Source organism: Kockovaella imperatae (genome assembly GCF_002102565.1).
Source record: "Kockovaella imperatae strain NRRL Y-17943 chromosome Unknown BD324scaffold_7, whole genome shotgun sequence".
Lineage (NCBI taxonomy): Eukaryota > Fungi > Basidiomycota > Tremellomycetes > Tremellales > Cuniculitremaceae > Kockovaella > Kockovaella imperatae.
The window spans coordinates 730,572-747,994 of record NW_019028947.1 but is presented as its reverse complement, the minus strand read 5'-3'; the positions used below and the strand labels follow the sequence as shown (position 1 = coordinate 747,994).

Sequence of the window (17,423 nt, the reverse complement as noted above, 5' to 3'; positions counted from 1 at the left end):
TGACTTGGCTTTAGACAATTCTTTGCTTCATCTTATGCTCCATCGTTCCCAGGTCTCGACACAAGGACTGCGATGTGCTCAGAGACAGAGACATTGACAGAGCGTACTGATCTAAAGAGCATCATTCTCAATAGGTGTCACAGTGATGCCGCGTAAGTGGGAAGAGGTCTGGGAGACAGAGTTAGCCCCAGTGGAGAAGTACATCGAGATCGGGTGAGCTGGACGTTTCTGGTCCACCTCCCCAAAGCTGACCCATTGATAGACCATTCAAGGGCGGTCAAAATGTCGGCGTGACTATCCCATATATTCAGGCCGCGACGTTATCCCTACCCCTGAGGATACACCCACTACTCGAGTGTATGCCGTGGATGCCGAGTGAGTGTGAAGCCTTGATTTCTAAAATTGGATGGGTTGATTTAATGATTGCAGAGATTACCTACCCTGTGTGTCCGGACTCCAGGTCTTTACAAGTGCTGAGCCGCACAGCGTTACATCTCTTGGAACGTCGTGGAGTTTCCAGTGACTGCGTGTGTCTACATCGACGAGGATCACATACCAACGGGTTAGTCAAGACATCCACAGCAGGAGCCCAAGCCGATTCTGACCCCTCTCTCTAGAGTGAGCGGAATGCTAGGAGTCACATTTGAACGCGTCATAGGATGATTAAGGAACGCTTCCAACCTGCGACATCCCCCAAAGTGGAGGAGCTACACCTGTTACATGATGAGACGGGGTATGTGTAGCCGTCGGAAGCCTCGGCAAAGAGACTGAGCCTGTGTTTCAGATGGTCAATACGCATCGCAAATCGGCTAGGCGTAAAGTGAGCTGAAGTCAGTGAACAGTGTATGCCCATATGCTCATGGACGCCAATCAGCGTCACCGATGTCCTCACAGGCATCTTCGACTGTGAGACGGCCTGCCCTTCGCGGCCGCTCAGCTTACAATATTCAGTCTTCGCGTCACCGTTGTACGTCGATGAACTTGGCGAGATGCATCCAAGGCGAGTCAGCAACCGACCATCATCTCCTCATGTACTGAAGAATGCAACAGAGCGGTCAGGGTCATGTACGTCTCATAAAATTGCGGTGTCGCTCATTGCCGACCTATAGGGAGCAACAATATTTCGAGAAAAGGGAGTATGGATTCTACGATACTTTTCTAGGTTACAGAAAGTCAGACGCGGTAAGGCCTTTTGTACCAGAGACGCTTCTCCTGAAAATCGTCAGGCTGACGGTACCACCCAGTTGCTCAACAAGACTTACTTTGACGGAATTCGATACGATCCCGACGAGGCTTTCAAGCGACTCAATTATCGCGCAACGAATGTCATGGTTTTGAGTTTGAACAATTGCTAGCGGAGCTGGAATCAGATAGGGAATCTATAACGAGACACTGGGACAACGATACATCATCATGGTCACCATGTCTCACCATGTCATCGAGATGACCGAACACTATGGCGAGGCATAATGAATCGGAAACGGACGAGGCGGGAAATGTCTCTCTTTATTGATTTCACTGCACGCGACTGACTTTGAGGCAGAAATGCATGCTGATCCCTCTACTACCCACTCCAGGGCTCCGCAAGCCAAGCGATCCTCGGATCGATCCTTGCATGGTTGAAAATCTCCCCTGCCCCTCAACATGAGCGAAGACACCAAAATCCACCCATCTCCGACGATAGTCTGGGCAGGAGGACCTTCACTTCCGGCTGCGACTCTGGGAATCCAAGCTTCGACTTCGGTTGGACCTCCAGCAAAAGGCATGCACATTGCTGCTATCGTCTCGCTCATTCTGACCCTTTTCATCTTCGTCGGTGCGAGTACATGCGTCTTCAGGACCAGCTTGTCCCTCAACAAGCTGCTACAAAGACATCGAGGTCATCCGGAAGAGAGTGAAGGGAGAAAAGGAGGAGCCAGAAAGCTCAGGAAGATGCTCGTCATCGGGTTGCTGCTCTCAGATTGTATGATTGCGTAGGTCGATGCCAACTTTCTGCTTCGACTTCACTGACCTGAATCTTCAGGGTCGGTTCCTTCTGGCCAGCTGTGACAGTTTTAGCTCATAAGAGTCTGGGAGGGAGCGAATGTGATCTGCCAGGTTTCCTGTTAGCCTCGGCTCTGTGGTGGTGGGTTGAAGGCATCCAGATGAAAGCGACTGATACGCTGACAATCAGGCAATACGGCTTCTCACTCGTACGCAGATCGTCTAAGGGGCATTCGACTGACTTGCAGACCATAGCCGTTACAACCTATGTGGCTCTTCGTCATCCTCTTTCGCTGGCCAAAGATCTCGCAGAACGAGGGGCCACACCGATAGTCGCTATGATCATTGTTGTCGGAGGTGTACAGGCGATCACATGGCGGGTTGTTAACGGAGTAAGTCGCCCAGTCGTATATCGTGTCGTCACAGACTCTAACGCATTTACGTCAGTTCCATGCGTGGCGGTGAGTGTCAGATGTGACCATCGGTAACTCATGTCCATGCACACAGAGATACATGCTACTATGGTGAGGCACATTTTTGTTCGTCCTCAAAACATCAATGCTTACCATCACTCAGCTCCCCCATCCTTTGTTTCTGCAGAACTCATCCAGTTCCTACCCAGGTGAGCGCTAGTTCCAGCTCAAGACCTCACACATACCTATGCCCAGGCTCATTACCTCTCTCGTCATAACGATGATCTACATCCCTCTGATCCACTTTCTACGCCGGCCTGACATGACTTCGTTATATCTATCGCCTCGACCAGCATCGACCCTCCCACATCCACCGACGATCGATGATCCTACACCACCTGGACAGACTCCACCCTGGGAAAAATTGACATTCCCCACGTTCCATCTGGAAGATTCCTCCAAGGATTCGTCTGGGATCCTAGGACCAGGTCTAGGCTTCGCTAATGCTTTCTTACCTTCGAAATCGCGTTCAAGACCGTCAACCCCGCAAAAAGGCCTGCGAGGCGGTTTGAGACGATTGACAATCTCCGACTCGCCAACCTTGATTCAAGATGGCTCACCCTCCGGTCGACTCTTCGCTGCGAGGGTAAAACGCTCCAGACCTTCCACTGCGCCGTCCTGTCCGACTGAGAAACTGCAGACAACAATGGAAGCGCCCAGTCTCTCCGTTGGATCGCCTGGCCTCCGGCCACCATCTCCGTTACAAGTGATCAAATTACCCTTGACCTTTGACAAAGACCTTCGCCCTCCGCATCAACGCCCTAGTTTTGACTCCCAGGCAACGAAGTACGAGAATTTACACGATTTGTACGCTGTCGCGGCGGAGGATCGAAAGGCGGACATTCCTTTCCATCAAGCGAAGCTACCAGAGACACCGGCGTATGATGGTCAGCCGAGGGATCATTCTCCTGCTGGTCCTCGACCTGCGGTGGATACGGTCGATTTTCCTACTTCGCCCATCAATCAACGCTTAAACAAGGCGGCGTTGTCCAATAATCACTTCGACTGGCAAAGATCGCCTACCAAAGACTCTCGGCATGAAACAGGTCACAGTCGACAACTACAAGTTACCATGCTCCGACCGACATTGACCATGGGCAGTGAAGCCTCGGCTAGAGACTGTGCTTCATTCAGAGGGATGCTCGAGATGTCTCCTGGTGGTTATGCGGATCTCGAAGCAAGTGAACCGAAATCGACAAGCAATCAGGTAAAGAGTCTGGCGAGCATTATGAATAGGAGCGCGTCTAGCTTTCTGTTGTGGTTTCCTTTGACAGTGAGTGATCAGATGATACGATGCCGGACACAAATGATCCCCTGACCGCTATGACTAGCACTTGGTGATCTGTGCCTTGACCATGTGAGCCGGTGTGGAGTACTGGTCGAACTATACTGACCCGAATGCTCGCAGAGCCCGATATGCCGGTTATGCCGCGACGAGGGACGATGGTCCGGCTTTAGAAGCTCTGACGACCTTGGTGGTTCTAGGTCAAAGCACGGCAGATGTGGTCATATTTGGTGAGCGATGGGAGACCCTTTTCGGATGTGATGCTAATTGCGCTGCGCAGGGTTCGTAGAAAGACGGTAGGGTTCCAACGTTCAGTGATGCAGAGCAGAGACTCATGTTACGCCCAGGACGCGACACAAGTACCGGAACAAGGTCGACGAATGTACTCAGGTTGCTGAGAATCGCAGAACGTAGATACGCATCGTCAAAAAAAGGTTATTGGATACATTCATATTCTACAAGTGCGAGTTCAGGGTAGAGCTTCCTGTGGACAGCCGATGTATTACTTCTTCAAGTCCTTGCCAGACTTTGCGGTGCTATCACCAGCTTGCTGAGCCGTGCCTCCGATGGATCCATCAGCAGTGAACCTGTAGTTGTTAGCATCTATCCGTCTAAGCCGTTCAAACAGCCTCACTGCTTGCCGATGGCACCGTCCGCCGAGAAGGGACCTCCGACTGAAAAGACGTCAGCCTCATTTTCAGTCTACAAAACTTGAGCTCACCGGCTTGCGCAGTACCACCGATCGCTCCGTTTGCATTGAACTCCTTGCCAATGGCCCCGTCTTTCTACGATTAAGGTAAGCTGATACTCGCCCCTCTGGCCGACAGACCCACCTTGAAAGCCTCGCCTGCCTTCTTGATGCCCTCTCCAACAGTCTCAGCCATTCCCTTAGGCTCCTTGGGCTCGCTGGGTTTGGTCGCGTAAGGTCTGGCGAATCGTGCAATGGGTGCGAGGGAACGGTAGAGCGAAGTTCGGGCGAGAGACATGATGACAGAGTGAGGGGGACTGTGAATGGAGAACTGGATACGGTTATATATCTCGCTGCGGCCTAGTATTATCTAGTCTTGTGTGTGTGAGAGAGAGAGTGAGCTTGTCAGATCGATCAAGATGCATTATCCTGTTGATGTCCAATGAAGCTATGATGATGATGACACTCGAGGGGGAATCGTCAATTGGTCGATCTTCGTGGCGGAAATCGTCGATCATCAGACCCAGGGGAGTACGTACTGTACTGTATTCATGGTGGCATCGTTTGGCAAAGTGCAAGCACCCGTTTCGTTTAGACAATGTCCAATCAAAGCTTACAACGTATACGTCCCTGTCCAAGTAGAGAAGAGGAAATGCATTGATCTCGTTTGAGATGAAGAGCCTCTATATATCATCAGGGACTGGTCCACGGCGTCTCCGCATCCAACATGGTCCTCATTGTTCTATAAGCTCGGCCAAGACTATCGCCGGACGGGACGGTTGAGCCATTCGACACGGCAGCGGCTATCTCGAGAGAGATCAAGCAGATGTAAAAGGCTGCGAGAATGCAATGAGCTGTGCGCTTTACGCGTGACTCCCGGCTGTCTTCAGATGCTGCTTCGAGATCGGTGTCGAATCCGGTGCTTGAACAGTCACTTGTCGAGACACTCTCGCCTCCAAACGACAGCTCACTCACTTCCTCGTCGAATGTCAGGTTCGGATCATTTGAGGATAGCGATTGCCATAAGTCTCGCTGTGAGGGGTGAAGTTGATGATCACCGAGATTCATTGTGAAGAAGGATTACTGCAAAGGCGGCTCCTTCTCCCTCTTGTCAAATGAACATAGTAGGTAAGTGGATGCAATAGGGAAGGGTGGGAAAGAGAGCGCGAAACAATGGACTGTTGTACGGGCGTTTGGGATTCAGGGTTAATGAGCCGTCAGTATACTGTATCTCATCAAAGGATCGACTCTTTTGGCTCGATGAGTGTTTTAATCCCCTGTGATCCAATGGCATCTGCAACCGTTTCGCAATAACTTGTCGATTTCGTGGATCACAGAAGTGAAGGCAATCATGCTATGTACTATCCAGTAGAGCTCCAAGAGCCGCCTGGAGTTTGCTGATATCGGTATGAATACATAGCGTCCCTGCCTGGGCTACCTACTGACTGGTCCCTCAGTCACATTCATGATGGCACTTCAGGTTTTCAAGCTGGTCGGAAAACTTCTTGCAACTCTCATACGCCGACTTCGACCCGCTCCTGAGACCTGACCCAATACAGAGACTGTACGAGTCCCGAAGAGCGAGTCTCCTATCTAGGCAATCATCCCGTTCCTCAGTAGTCAGCTCGGATTTGCATGGCGTCGTCCCCTCCGTCGGCAATGGCGAAGTTGACCATAGAGAGCAGGCTAGTCCAGTGGCACACAAAACAGCGCCACCCGTCATGGCAATCTTCGCCCATCGAGGAACTCGACTGCTCCATCGGCTCACAAAGCTCTGGGCCTCGGTGCTGTCACCAGCTGTTTCGCGTGAAAGGGGCAGCAATGTCGACTTCTCGTTGGTGTTCATGGCGATATGACTAGTCTCGATGTGAAGGATGCTGGCGTGCTTGAACGCGATGGATTCGGAGGATGCCAAAGAGTGTAGTACCATCAAATCGTCTAACACGAACCCGAATTGCAGACCAATCTGAGCCGAAGAGCAATCCTGCCAAAGGAAGGTGTACTCATTGGCGAGAACATAATGGAGGAAGACATTGGGAGGGGTGAATTGCAGTCTTGTCTCATGGCTCTTAAAGGATGTGGCAGTTGCAGCAATCCCACTACTGTACTTTCTCAATTAAGCCTCCCGCCAGTCATGGATCACGTAAGCGTAGAATGTCGTTGAAGGAGTTGAATGATCACTGCTATCACCATCATCTCTACCTCAACCTACGCTCGACGACATCCAACGTCTAGGCCACAGACTATCTTTACCACCCTGCCCTAGCCCAATTTCTGATAGATAGGCACGCAATTTTGTAGTTTCAGGCGCCCTGAGCGGACCAGCACGCCCAGCGGACGCGTATGCATCCTCGCATAGGCCCAGTACTAGAATAGATCGAGGGACGAAGACGATCGCCATTCTGACCGCAGCATCGGAGACCGGAAGAATCCTTTGCAGCGTGCGTTTTCTCCAGCTTTGATAGATATGCCATCAAGCGGATCCCAATTCGGAGCCACTTGTCCCGGCACCGAAGTACTGGACCGTTAGAGCCTTCTCGTTGGTCCTCACTCAAAGAGATGGACGTCCTGAAGTGTTAAGGATCAAGCTGCGAGTCGCAGTGGCGCTGTTTGAATCTGAGAGAAAGGATGAGGCGCAGGATGAGCTTTCTTACCCGTGTCATCGACCTCTTCATGGTTCAGAATAAGCACCTCATACGGAGGAACAATGGATCGCGATCACTCTCTTGTTACGTAGGCATGCAATCTTTCTCATCAAGCAACTCAAAAGAATTGGCGCGCATTAGGCAAGCTTGTCGTCAGTGTTCCACATTCTGCACGAAAAGAGGTCTCGGCCAATGTCATGGTATGTTTCATTGCCACAAAGCGCATACGTTCCAATGCAGAGATGAAGCTCCCTGCCAGTCACATGGTCCTAGTCTATTACCCACGATTGTTAACGGTCCAACGGGATCCGAGGCAGGAAAAGTGCCTTTATTTACTTGGTGGACAAGATCCACTTGCTCTGTCCCCTCTTCTTGAAAGTGACATAGCCGTTGAGAGGGAGTACGATCATGGTCTGACGATGAACGTATCAGCTGACGTTGCAGAGATAGCGGCTCGAATTGCACTTACGTTGTAGTTGGTTTGAGGGAAAGCTCCCAACAGCTGAATATCATAGTTCCTGACAATGTACGACATGATGACCGACAATTGTAAATAGGCGAATTGTTCTCCTACACAACGATGTCGACCAGCTCCGAAAGGCATGTATGGCGATTCGGTACCCTTGCTGACTTGACCGAAACCGTAATCAATCTGCTCAGACGTTGCGCCAGAGTATGAATCCAAGGCCTCTTGTGCCATACCCTTGTCTTCGAGCCATCTGAAAGGGTCCCATTTGTCTGCATCGGGCCAGACCTTCGGGTCCATGGCGGACACACCAGGAGCAGCGACAACAAAGTGACCCTTGGGAACCACGTAAGGACGGGATCCGTTTCCACCAGCGGCAAGGGCCGGAGGGACCTCGAGATCCTGGAGAACTTTTCGATAGATCGAGCTGCAGAGTGTCAGTCAGATCGGCAACGTACTGCCACAGAAGCCTGAGGGTTCTCACTGGATAGGAGCATGCTAAGTCCAGGAGATAAGCAGTCATCTTTGCAGGTCTGACTCTACGCACCATTCGGAGAGTTTCACGGATGACAGCGGCCATGAGTGGCATTTCCTTGGTGCTCTCGTATGTCACATCTTCCCAAGTGCCGTCCTCATTCTGGAACAAGTCTCTGTGCTCCTCAAAGAGCGCTTTGCTGGGCGAAAGAGTCAGGCTGGAGATCATTTACCATCGGAGACTCACAAGATGAGGGGCTTCTGGGCAAGATGAAGCAGTGTCCAGGATGAGGTAGCCGAAGAGGTGTGTTGACCAGCCATCAAGATGGCAATCATCATGTGGGCGACATCTCGGTCCGTCAATGGGGTGCCGTCCTTGTATTCATTTCCGGTGAGCGCGGCAATCATGTCGTGCTCATCCTGCGTGTACACATAAGCAAGCTGTGTCCAGATCATGGCCTTTCAACCTACTACATCGCTCTCTCCCTCTCTCCTCTTGCGCATGATCTCCAAGTAAAAGTCCGACATGGCCTTTTGAGCCTTGTCACGTTTCCTGTAGCTGGGTAGAGGGAGGTTGGGGAACAGAAAGTTGATGGGAGTGAAACCCTTGTCAAGGTGCTCAAAGTGCTTTGCCGCGCTAGACGTGAGACCCGCCCGTACTTCTTTCCCTTGGAGAGTTCGGGAAGCAGTGAGGATGATGAGCTCAGAGAAGAATTTGATGGCTTCGTAGGATTTTGGACCGGGATAGACATTGAAACCTTTTTCTTGCTCGAAAAATTGGTGGGTCTCTTGCCATATGAGCGGCGCGTAAGTCTGGAAGGCCTGAGGCGTGAGTCCGTGCTTGATCTGTGATAGCGAGGTCAGCTAGCAGAACGGGATGGCAGGCGCCAGACTTACGAATTTCTTTTGTTGCATCAGCATTTCATTCGGGCAATCGTAAACGACCCCCTTGCCGAAGACAGGAGTGGTGAGGTGCTGTAACGTTCATTAGCAAGGTCCCAAGAAGAAACGCATTGCTCACCGTGTACGCATCCTCAGCAGATACATGAGAGACCTTACCCCCGAGCGACAAGTTGTTACCCTTGGGTCCGAGCGCGACAGTCATCTTTCGTCCAAACATGATGAAGGTGAAGACATCGCCGTACTGGGGGGTCTAGTCAGGACTTGACTCGTCATATTTGGCTCACCTTTGCTCTGCACTTGAAGAGGAACTTGTAAGGGTCCGTTCCGTAAGAGTAGGCAGACCCGAACCAGGGAAAGTAGTGCAAGACGACAGGAGGATGAGACGGGTCACGCGGTGCTAACTGAGCGGCGTGTCAGTCTGGAATTCATGAACACACCGGGGTCGCTACACGAACAAATTGCTGCATGAGGTTGGACCCCACCACGGTGAAGAGCAAGATGGCGATAGATGACAAGATATAGAGAGGGATGGTCGGGTCAATTGGTTGGATCTTGCCCTCTCTGAAGTTTCGCGCAAACTCTCTTTGCGCTTCAGTCGGCTGACGATTGAATCCTCTGCCAGTATTCATCATCATATTGGCCACGAAGGGGTTATTGAAGACGTCCATGGTGATTGACTTGGACTCCTGTGAGCTACCTCAAGAGAGAAGGAGAGACGGACACAGTATAATTACTAGAGATCGAACGAGAATGTCCCACTTTTGGGTTCCGTGTTTTCCCCGCGGAGATGTGGACCGGATCTCCGCCCCCCCCTCAACCCGCCAATTCAGCCTGATATTCTATTATCATGGCTTTGGAACCTTCGAGCAGGGGAGATTACATGTGAAGATGGAGGCTGAGGGACGTGAGCGATATGCATAGATTCTGAGCACGATGTACATTGTTCGCACATCATGGACGCTGCCGCTCCCTGCGTGCTGCACTCAGACGGTTCCATAGACATGGTCTCGAGCTACAGTACTGCCACGTGGTAGCTCATTACGTAACCTTGATCCGGCCGCCATCATCTATCGCGCCTACTCGATAACAATTTCAACTCTAGTGTAACATTATCATCTCAGCATCGCATAGCTCGACGTGAGGATAAAACGTTGCAGCATCATGCCACCAAAAGCAACAATCAATAGTCCAGAAGTGGAAGCTCTCGCGTCAGTCTTTGTATCCCTGGGGCTGGCTCCAAAGACAGCTACAGAACTAGCTCGACAGCCCAAATCTGGAGGTCCTTTCAAGGCGTTGATAGATGAGTACGGGCTAGAGGGCAAAAGTCTGGGCGAGAAGCCTGCTTCTGCGCTGGTCAAATTGTCCTCAAGTAAAGGCAAGATTGGACCGGGGGAAGAGGGTTTTATCGTACAGAAGATCATCAAAGGGGATATCAAGTCGCCTGATCAAGTGACGGGTGAGTCAATCTGCAAACCGCGGGTCGTCGCGAGCATTGACTCGATGCGACTGTGTTCCAGCTGCCGTCAAGTTTGTCGAAGGCAATTCAGCAGGGACTCCAATAAACGAGGAAGCCTTTGACAAAGCTTGTGGAGTCGGTGAGTAGATGCATGACCAAACCATTCCACTCGCTCACCAATTGATTCAGGTGTGGATATCTCTACGTCTGACTTGCCAGACCTGCTCAGGTCGTACATCTCCTCGCTTCCGTCTCCTCCAGATAGCTGGACGAGTCTCGGACCTGTCCTTGGGGGCATCAGGAGCAGCGTATCGGATCTGAGGTGAGCTTGGTTAGCTCGACGAACAGCAAACGTCGCTGATATGCCTCCCCTCAGATGGGCAGATGCAGGACAAGTCAAAACGTCCTTGGAGACGCTCTTTACAGAACTATTCGGTTCGAAGGAGGAGGCTGCCAAAGCTCGTGCGGAAGCATCAGCAGCGGCCTCGAAAGCGGCCAAACCTGCCAAAGGCAAACCCGTCACATCGGATCCCTCTGCCGAAGCTTCTTCGTCCTCTTCTCCCGTCATTCCCACGAACATTTTCCGAGAGGGCTTTCTTTCAGAGTTTCATAAACCTGGAGAGAACCCTCAGAGCGAAGCGAGGCTTAAGGCGCAACATCTGGATTGGACAAAGGGCAAGGTGTACACTCGTTTCCCGCCTGAGCCGAACGGGTATTTACACATCGGTGAGTGTCTGAGTAATGAGCTTACCCTCCCTGACGCCCCACAGGCCACGTCAAGGCCATCATGATTGATTTCGGCTATGCTAAGTTTCACGGCGGAAGATGTTATCTAAGGTGAGCGGAATTACTGGCACACTGGATCTCTCACTGACTGACGAGAATAGATTCGACGATACCAACCCGGAAGCCGAGGAAGGCAAATTCTTCCAATCGATCTTGGAGACCGTCAGATGGCTCGGCTTCGAGCCTTGGAAAATCACTTATTCCTCTGACAATTTTGATCGGCTGTACGAACTTGCGGTGGAGCTGATTCGAAGGGGCAAGGCATACGTCTGTACATGTGATGGTGAGCTTGATCTACCTTCTAGACTTCATCTCGGCTCACACGATTCAGTCGAAAAGGTCAAGGAGGATCGAGGCGGAGGGAAAGGCAATCCTGTCGCATGCGAGCATCGCAATAGACCCGTCGAGGAGAGCTTGCATGAGTTTGACCGCATGAAGAATGGAGAGTATCCTGAGAAGAAAGCCGTGCTGCGGATGAAGATGGATCTGGATAGTGGCAACCCTTACATGTGGGACACAATTGCCTATCGAGTCAAGCTGGCGCCGCATCACAGAACGGCGGACAAGTGGAGTGAGTTGCTGGGGCCAAAGGTGATTACAGGGTTTGACCTGTTGCAGAAATATACCCCACGTACGACTTCACACATTGTCTTTGCGATTCCTTCGAGAACATTTCGTGAGTGTTTGTAGATTGGGTCGCATCGCCAGATGCTGATCATATCAGCCACTCACTCTGCACTGTCGAGTTCATCCCCGCTCGAGAGTCCTACGAATGGCTCTGTGATGCCTTGTCGGTCTACAAACCACGACAGTACGAATTTGCTCGACTCAATCTTCAGGGAACCTTCCTGTCTAAACGGAAGATTGCCCGACTAGTTTCCAGAGGCCTGGTCAAGGACTGGGACGATCCAAGACTGTACACGATCGTCGCTCTCCGCCGTCGCGGTGTTCCGCCTGGTGCGCTGTTGGCCTTTGTTAGCGAGCTTGGAGTTACGACGGTCCAGTCAACGACAGAGTTGCAAAAGTTTGAAAGTTGTCTGAGGGCGTATCTCGAAGAATCAGCACCGAGATTGATGATGGTCTTGAATCCCATCAAGGTGGTCATCGATAACGTCCCGGACGATTACCGTGTTCCTGTCGAAGTGCCACTCCATCCCAAGATTCCAGCCATGGGCACAGTCACGACATCCTTCACCAAAGAGCTGTACATTGACGCAGACGATTTCAGAGAGGTTGACAGTCCCGACTACTTCCGATTGGCTCCTGGCAAGACGGTTGGCCTGTTTAAAGCTCCACACCCCGTTACCTACCTCTCTCACTCGACGGAGAACGGGAGAATCACACAGATCAGAGTCAAGTTGGAAAATGACGGCAAAGCAAAGAAGGCCAAAGCGTACATTCAATGGGTCAGCGGCCCGGATGCCGTCCGTGTGGAAGAGGTCCGATATTTCCATCCATTGTTTAAATCAGATCCGCCACCGTCAGATTTCGAATCAGACGTGGACCCGAAATCTCTTGAAATATTCACCGACGCACTCATCGAGCCTGCCTTTTATTCTTTGGCAAAGAAGGCCATTTTGAATGCGAGGAAAGAATCGGAAGAAAGGTTGAAAAAGGCCAAGGAGGAATCTGCTGTGCCGTCGATCTCTAGCGCTTCGGCACCTGTGGAGGGATCCGAAGCTGCGGGAGAGGATGAACCTGTCGCCACGGCTGAACAATTGGTCGGTATGGAGAACATCAGGTTCCAAGGGATGCGTTTGGCGTACTTCGCTGTCGATCGGGAAAGCAAGCTTGGATGTTTGGAAGAGAGCGAGGGAGAGAAGCCTGGCAAGAAATCAGGGGATAAGATCATCCTCAATCGGATCGTCAGTCTCAAAGAAGATTCGGGGAAGAAGGCGTGAGGCGAAGCCAGCGGATTATTGGATTGGCATATAAGACCAAGCTCGCAGTCACACTTGCATTTACTAGTTAACGCTCACGGGCGAGCGACGCAGACTTGATTTGAGGCGACGAGCGCTCCCGACCTGTCCCAGTATAATATACATGACATGGATGCGAGATCATGGTTTGACATTTTTCTCCCGGTCGGCTGACCAGCGGGGTGTAGTGTTACAATCCAAGTCGTCGTTCTATTGCGGCGTATAACTCCAATCGCAAGACAACTAATCGTTCCTCGCTACGTGACACTCAAAATGGTCACGCGACCATCTCCACGTCCATCCCTCCTCCATGCCCTGATGCGTGCCCATTAGAAATACCAGAGCCGAAACCGTTATTGTGATCTGACCCATTACCCCCACTCATATCGGATTCCTCGGCTGAGGGAAGCGCCGGGGCAGCTTTGGTGACTGGCGGCGGCAATGGAGCACTGTCCAACATGTAATTTGATCCGCCTCCGCTGGACGATTGTCCAGCTTCCTGTTGCAGCGGGGCATCAAATGGAGAGGCGGCACCGGTGTCCCAAGGATTTTGGAATCTGGTAAACCGAGGTCAGCTAGGGTCCTCCGACTGGACGCGACGTGACTTATGGTATCTCACCTGGTGACTTTTGGACGAGCGATGAGTACACTGTAGGCGGGAACAGTGCGTCAGCCCAGGAAAGGAGATCATTCTAAAGCATACTTTCTGTACAGCTTGTCCCATTCTACAGTGGCCGGTGGAGTCTCCATCATCGCCTCGTCCTCATAGTACGTATTAACGTAGTATCCGACTCTGACAAACTCCTTGTCCCTGTATGAAGCGGTGATGATGATGACTGTCACACCGAGTATCTCCTCAGGTTCGACAGACGGTAAGAGGTGGTGAGCGGGAGCAGGAGCCAGAAAGTCGAAAGCGTTGATCCCGGCTGGTATTGGACCGACTGGAGTGGGGTGTCAATTTAGCGAGGGAGAGCGAAAAAAAGGGACAGGTGGACTCACCGAGACACGAGTCCAGCTCTTGGTCATACTCTTCTGACTTTGCAGATCCAACATATATCAGCCTCCATTCGAGGTCTAGGTAGAACATAAGCTAAGGAATTCGGCGAAGGATGGACGTTCAAGCCAGCTTACCCTCCTGTAGCGGTGCGATAGCTTCAAACTTGATCCTGAAATGGTATTCATCATCGAATTTTGCTGGATTTGATACCAGTTCAATCTGCCGTATATTGACCTGGAAGCAGGAGCATCAGCGAAGTCGTCATGGGATGGCCTTTGGAGGGGTGGTTGTTGGGGAGCAGAGTTTGCCGCGACGATGAGCCTTGGGAGAAGGGTAGAAAGACTTACCATAGACTGTCGTGAGCACAATGAGAAGAAGCACGAGGTCCATATCAGCCAATGACAAACATGATATCAGGACTCGATGCTCACCATTTTGCAAGAGCAAAGTTAGACGAGGAGATGCGGCTTAGAACAGAAAGTAGTGAGGTCTCTGGACGTGTCAAGGGACGAGTGACGGATCGTAAGTATCCTCTCTGAGCTATGCCTCTCTGCTGCTTTACGTCGGGGGAATCTTGCTGGTGAGTATATGTCAATGATAGATATGATGAAAGAATTCCATCCGAGACGCGTTACAATGTAAGGACGCGGAAAAAGATCAACATTGAACATGACGTGGCATTCTCGCCACCTGTGCTGATCTCTATTCCTTGAATTCATCAGCGTCACACCTCTTGACGAGACACAGGTTGGAGAATCAGGCAGGCTCCACCTAACAGACAATATCGATGGTCAGGATGCATGTGCATTGCCATGAGAGACACTTGGTCATCATGCGTTTTGGTTTAGTTCACCTCACTCCCAACCCCAGCGCGTGTAATGTTCTGAAACAACGGAATCAAAATTTCCCGTCAAAAGATTGCGATCATTTTTCCGATTGACTGACTGCAAAGTGACCATTTGGACCTTGGATCGAGCAATTACTGACCAGGTCTGGGACAGATCGACAACTGAGGAACAGTCGTGCAGTGGATACCTTTCAATGCGCAGACATGTGCCTCTGGCCATCAAGAACCTGCGTTCCGGGTGGACAGCGTCATGTCGGCCTCTCCAGAGTGTCCCGCTGAGATGTTCTGAATCGACAATTGAATCAGTATCGACGTCTAGCTCGCTGGGCATTCCGTCCGACGAATACAATACGCGACCCATCGCCTCATCATCTCGGCTTCCCCCACCTCCCTCCATTCTTGAGCCTTTGACCTCTGACGACTTCACCAAGCCTCTGTACATCACCTCGCCGATCTTCGACGTTGACGGATGTGAGTCATAGCGTGTGGACGGGAATTTGAGAAATCGCACTGAATGGGTCTTGTAGTACCCCATCTAGGTCATCTTCACGCCTTGATCATCGCCGATGTGCTGGCTCGCTACTCTCGCTTACGATATCCTGATCGAGATGTCCGACTTGTAGTAGGGACCAACGAGCTAGGTCCTGCTGTCTCAAAAGCGGCACAGAAGGCCAAGGCCCCGCCCATAGAATATGCCTCGGTCTTGACGTCCCGATTCCGAGTAATTACATGCTATGAGGACATTCCCCTCTCGTTGAGCTGACATGCGTTACAAAGCTCTTGATGGAAGAGTCACATATAGAACCGACAGATTTTGTTTTCACGACCAAGAAAACACATCAAGCTGCTGTCACCAGTTTCTTGGTATGTCCCCCGGCTCTTCGCGTCGCCTCCCCAAAGACTGAAGTGGGTCCTCATAGGACATTCTCTCGGCTTCTGAAGACCTGTATCCAGCCTATCAGATTCGATGGTATTCCAGAGCTGAGGGTCGATACATCCCGAATCATCAGCTAGAGACCTCTCATGATGGCTCTACGACGCTTCGATCAACAGGAGAAGCCTTAGTCCGACAGGAAGTCAAGGTTTGGATGTTTCGATTGTCTAATTATCGAGATGCACTCCAGGCGTGGATAGATATGCCACTGGGTGAGTCATCATTCGTGTACCTTGGCGAATGGAAGACTGATCTGGGTTTCCAGCTTTACACCCGCCAATGCATAGAATCCGAATCCTCGGCTCGTTCCTCTCACTGAGCGACGTACCTGTCTCTCATCCTGCGGAAAGGGGTGAAACGGGCATACCAGTACCCAATGATCCCTCGCAGATGATTGATTCTTCGTTCAGCTCTCTGATCAGCTATATCTCTTCTTTGGGATATCCAAACCCATCCGAGGTTTGGCCTGCAGACGTCCACATTATAGGCAAAGGTCGATTAAAGTGAGCTCACACATGGTTTCAAATGAAACTCTCTCACCAAAGTCATTCAGATCGCATGCCCTGCTATGGCCAGCACTCTTGCTATCGATTGGTGTCGAGCCACCGCGCTCACTGCTCGTGACTAATTATTGGACCAAAGACGGCGAAAAAATGTCTCGGGAAGTTGGGAGACCTGTCGATCCGCGGACGTTATTACGCTTCTACGGTGTAGACGCTGTCCGTTGGCATCTGATGCGCTCGGGAGGTTACCTGAACAGAGATACAGGTGAGGAATCTGGCGGGTGTCATGATGAAAATCAAGACTGACCGGATTTCCTTGGCTAGACTTCAACATAGAGAGGCTTGAATCAGACTATGATTTCCTATGTTCAAATTACGGTCATTTGCTGAATCGCATTTCGAGTCGTGGCGCAATGGACAAGGCGACCGGGACATGGCTTATCAAGCGAGATCCGAATATGGAGTCCATGATTGCTCGAATCAAAGACGTTTACTGTCAGCACATGGACAAGCTGGAGCTAAGCAAGGCATGTGATCTCATCTCAGACTTGATTCTGCAGGTAAGTCTTGATCACTGAGAGCATCGATGACATTCCGCTGATATCATATCCAGGCCAATAAGACGTTCATTGCTCTCGGTCCATTCAGGCCATCAGGTACCGATACAAAGCTCAAGGCTCCCGATACGTCTTCGGCCATCTACTATGCCTATCATGCGTTGAGGATCTCTTCGATTCTCATGAGGCCCTTCATGCCGCTAAAGTCTATGGAAATGCTAGACAGACTCTGGATCTCAGCGAGTGAGAGAGGACTAGACGATGCAGTCATCACCTTTGCAAACGACTCGACGGAGATTGACGTACGACGTACAATCGAGGTCATGCGAGACGGCATGCAATTTGCCATCAAATGCAAGCTACCGGTTCTATTCAAGAGATTGCACCTGAAGAAGAACGAATCGATCCTGCATGGGCGATTGGTCTCTGGTCCGTAGTGTAGTCTTAAACGTACACTGAGATGCGACAAGATAGTAGCGAATCATGCATTATACTTCGCAGGGCGGC

The 17,423-nt window shown here is 51.1% G+C and overlaps 8 protein-coding genes across 8 annotated transcripts; 4 read left to right on the top strand and 4 right to left on the bottom strand.

Moving 5' to 3' along the window:
- Positions 1–145: 145 nt before the first annotated feature.
- Positions 146–1,355, top strand: BD324DRAFT_651367 (hypothetical protein; the record flags this gene model as incomplete). The annotated part of the gene is made up of 11 exons (XM_022018324.1): positions 146–213; positions 263–375; positions 430–443; positions 487–527; positions 659–733; positions 785–820; positions 875–906; positions 952–967; positions 1,051–1,065; positions 1,110–1,182; positions 1,245–1,355. 11 exons carry the CDS (start codon positions 146–148, stop codon positions 1,353–1,355), a joined length of 594 nt encoding a protein of 197 aa, XP_021870961.1.
- Positions 1,356–1,500: 145 nt separating this feature from the next.
- BD324DRAFT_476410 (hypothetical protein) lies at positions 1,501–4,199 on the top strand. Its single transcript, XM_022012892.1, has 11 exons — positions 1,501–1,973; positions 2,024–2,192; positions 2,232–2,375; positions 2,431–2,444; positions 2,491–2,507; positions 2,560–2,605; positions 2,652–3,729; positions 3,788–3,813; positions 3,865–3,971; positions 4,022–4,037; positions 4,089–4,199. Exons 1-11 carry the CDS (start codon positions 1,645–1,647, stop codon positions 4,153–4,155), a joined length of 2,013 nt encoding a protein of 670 aa, XP_021870960.1. The 5' UTR covers positions 1,501–1,644; the 3' UTR covers positions 4,156–4,199.
- Positions 4,192–4,877, bottom strand: BD324DRAFT_476413 (hypothetical protein). The gene is made up of 4 exons (XM_022012893.1): positions 4,575–4,877; positions 4,463–4,526; positions 4,376–4,415; positions 4,192–4,328 (listed from the first exon to the last, which is right to left on the bottom strand). The coding sequence occupies exons 1-4, from the start codon at positions 4,725–4,727 to the stop codon at positions 4,244–4,246; spliced, it is 342 nt and encodes a 113-aa protein (XP_021870959.1). The 5' UTR covers positions 4,728–4,877; the 3' UTR covers positions 4,192–4,243.
- A 954-nt stretch (positions 4,878–5,831) lies between these two features.
- BD324DRAFT_627563 (hypothetical protein) lies at positions 5,832–6,513 on the bottom strand. The gene has a single exon (XM_022016014.1). The coding sequence runs from the start codon at positions 6,357–6,359 to the stop codon at positions 5,883–5,885; it is 477 nt and encodes a 158-aa protein (XP_021870958.1). The 5' UTR covers positions 6,360–6,513; the 3' UTR covers positions 5,832–5,882.
- A 639-nt stretch (positions 6,514–7,152) lies between these two features.
- BD324DRAFT_627561 (lanosterol 14-alpha-demethylase) lies at positions 7,153–9,642 on the bottom strand. The gene is made up of 10 exons (XM_022016013.1): positions 9,373–9,642; positions 9,202–9,318; positions 9,036–9,158; positions 8,912–8,989; positions 8,486–8,860; positions 8,262–8,434; positions 8,088–8,214; positions 8,025–8,038; positions 7,544–7,967; positions 7,153–7,487 (listed from the first exon to the last, which is right to left on the bottom strand). The coding sequence occupies exons 1-10, from the start codon at positions 9,583–9,585 to the stop codon at positions 7,407–7,409; spliced, it is 1,725 nt and encodes a 574-aa protein (XP_021870957.1). The 5' UTR covers positions 9,586–9,642; the 3' UTR covers positions 7,153–7,406.
- A 382-nt stretch (positions 9,643–10,024) lies between these two features.
- BD324DRAFT_627560 (tRNA synthetases class I, catalytic domain-domain-containing protein) lies at positions 10,025–13,186 on the top strand. The gene is made up of 9 exons (XM_022016012.1): positions 10,025–10,373; positions 10,435–10,512; positions 10,563–10,695; positions 10,750–11,099; positions 11,144–11,210; positions 11,261–11,442; positions 11,491–11,730; positions 11,778–11,835; positions 11,884–13,186. Exons 1-9 carry the CDS (start codon positions 10,079–10,081, stop codon positions 13,058–13,060), a joined length of 2,580 nt encoding a protein of 859 aa, XP_021870956.1. The 5' UTR covers positions 10,025–10,078; the 3' UTR covers positions 13,061–13,186.
- On the bottom strand, positions 13,187–14,676 carry BD324DRAFT_627555 (ASF1 like histone chaperone-domain-containing protein). The gene is made up of 7 exons (XM_022016011.1): positions 14,507–14,676; positions 14,423–14,428; positions 14,210–14,309; positions 14,078–14,152; positions 13,782–14,019; positions 13,698–13,727; positions 13,187–13,635 (listed from the first exon to the last, which is right to left on the bottom strand). Exons 1-7 carry the CDS (start codon positions 14,507–14,509, stop codon positions 13,356–13,358), a joined length of 732 nt encoding a protein of 243 aa, XP_021870955.1. The 5' UTR covers positions 14,510–14,676; the 3' UTR covers positions 13,187–13,355.
- Positions 14,677–15,021: 345 nt separating this feature from the next.
- On the top strand, positions 15,022–17,422 carry BD324DRAFT_627551 (tRNA synthetases class I (M)-domain-containing protein). Its single transcript, XM_022016010.1, has 8 exons — positions 15,022–15,393; positions 15,450–15,643; positions 15,700–15,786; positions 15,843–16,068; positions 16,122–16,359; positions 16,410–16,624; positions 16,684–16,919; positions 16,973–17,422. The coding sequence occupies exons 1-8, from the start codon at positions 15,117–15,119 to the stop codon at positions 17,351–17,353; spliced, it is 1,854 nt and encodes a 617-aa protein (XP_021870954.1). The 5' UTR covers positions 15,022–15,116; the 3' UTR covers positions 17,354–17,422.
- Position 17,423: the final 1 nt, after the last annotated feature.

Bases quoted from the DNA above. Each gene is read 5' to 3' on its own strand.
- BD324DRAFT_476410 (XM_022012892.1), top strand. From the start codon at position 1,645: ATGAGCGAAGACACCAAAATCCACCCATCTCCGACGATAGTCTGGGCA. The intron at 2,606-2,651 runs GTGAGCGCTAGT...ACCTATGCCCAG, and splicing joins CTCATCCAGTTCCTACCCAG to GCTCATTACCTCTCTCGTCA. The intron at 3,730-3,787 runs GTGAGTGATCAG...CGCTATGACTAG, and splicing joins TGTTGTGGTTTCCTTTGACA to CACTTGGTGATCTGTGCCTT.
- BD324DRAFT_476413 (XM_022012893.1), bottom strand. From the start codon at position 4,727: ATGTCTCTCGCCCGAACTTCGCTCTACCGTTCCCTCGCACCCATTGCA. The intron at 4,527-4,574 runs GTGGGTCTGTCG...CCTTAATCGTAG, and splicing joins AGGCAGGCGAGGCTTTCAAG to AAAGACGGGGCCATTGGCAA. The intron at 4,416-4,462 runs GTGAGCTCAAGT...ACGTCTTTTCAG, and splicing joins CGGTGGTACTGCGCAAGCCG to TCGGAGGTCCCTTCTCGGCG.
- BD324DRAFT_627563 (XM_022016014.1), bottom strand. From the start codon at position 6,359: ATGGTACTACACTCTTTGGCATCCTCCGAATCCATCGCGTTCAAGCAC.
- BD324DRAFT_627561 (XM_022016013.1), bottom strand. From the start codon at position 9,585: ATGGACGTCTTCAATAACCCCTTCGTGGCCAATATGATGATGAATACT. The intron at 9,319-9,372 runs GTTCGTGTAGCG...CACGCCGCTCAG, and splicing joins CCAACCTCATGCAGCAATTT to TTAGCACCGCGTGACCCGTC. The intron at 8,861-8,911 runs GTAAGTCTGGCG...TCGCTATCACAG, and splicing joins TGATGCAACAAAAGAAATTC to ATCAAGCACGGACTCACGCC.
- BD324DRAFT_627560 (XM_022016012.1), top strand. From the start codon at position 10,079: ATGCCACCAAAAGCAACAATCAATAGTCCAGAAGTGGAAGCTCTCGCG. The intron at 10,374-10,434 runs GTGAGTCAATCT...ACTGTGTTCCAG, and splicing joins GTCGCCTGATCAAGTGACGG to CTGCCGTCAAGTTTGTCGAA. The intron at 11,836-11,883 runs GTGAGTGTTTGT...TGATCATATCAG, and splicing joins GATTCCTTCGAGAACATTTC to CCACTCACTCTGCACTGTCG.
- BD324DRAFT_627555 (XM_022016011.1), bottom strand. The intron at 13,728-13,781 runs GTATGCTTTAGA...TCCCGCCTACAG, and splicing joins TGGGACAAGCTGTACAGAAA to TGTACTCATCGCTCGTCCAA. The intron at 13,636-13,697 runs GTGAGATACCAT...TCGGTTTACCAG, and splicing joins GCTCGTCCAAAAGTCACCAG to ATTCCAAAATCCTTGGGACA.
- BD324DRAFT_627551 (XM_022016010.1), top strand. From the start codon at position 15,117: ATGCGCAGACATGTGCCTCTGGCCATCAAGAACCTGCGTTCCGGGTGG. The intron at 15,394-15,449 runs GTGAGTCATAGC...TGGGTCTTGTAG, and splicing joins GATCTTCGACGTTGACGGAT to TACCCCATCTAGGTCATCTT. The intron at 16,069-16,121 runs GTGAGTCATCAT...CTGGGTTTCCAG, and splicing joins GTGGATAGATATGCCACTGG to CTTTACACCCGCCAATGCAT.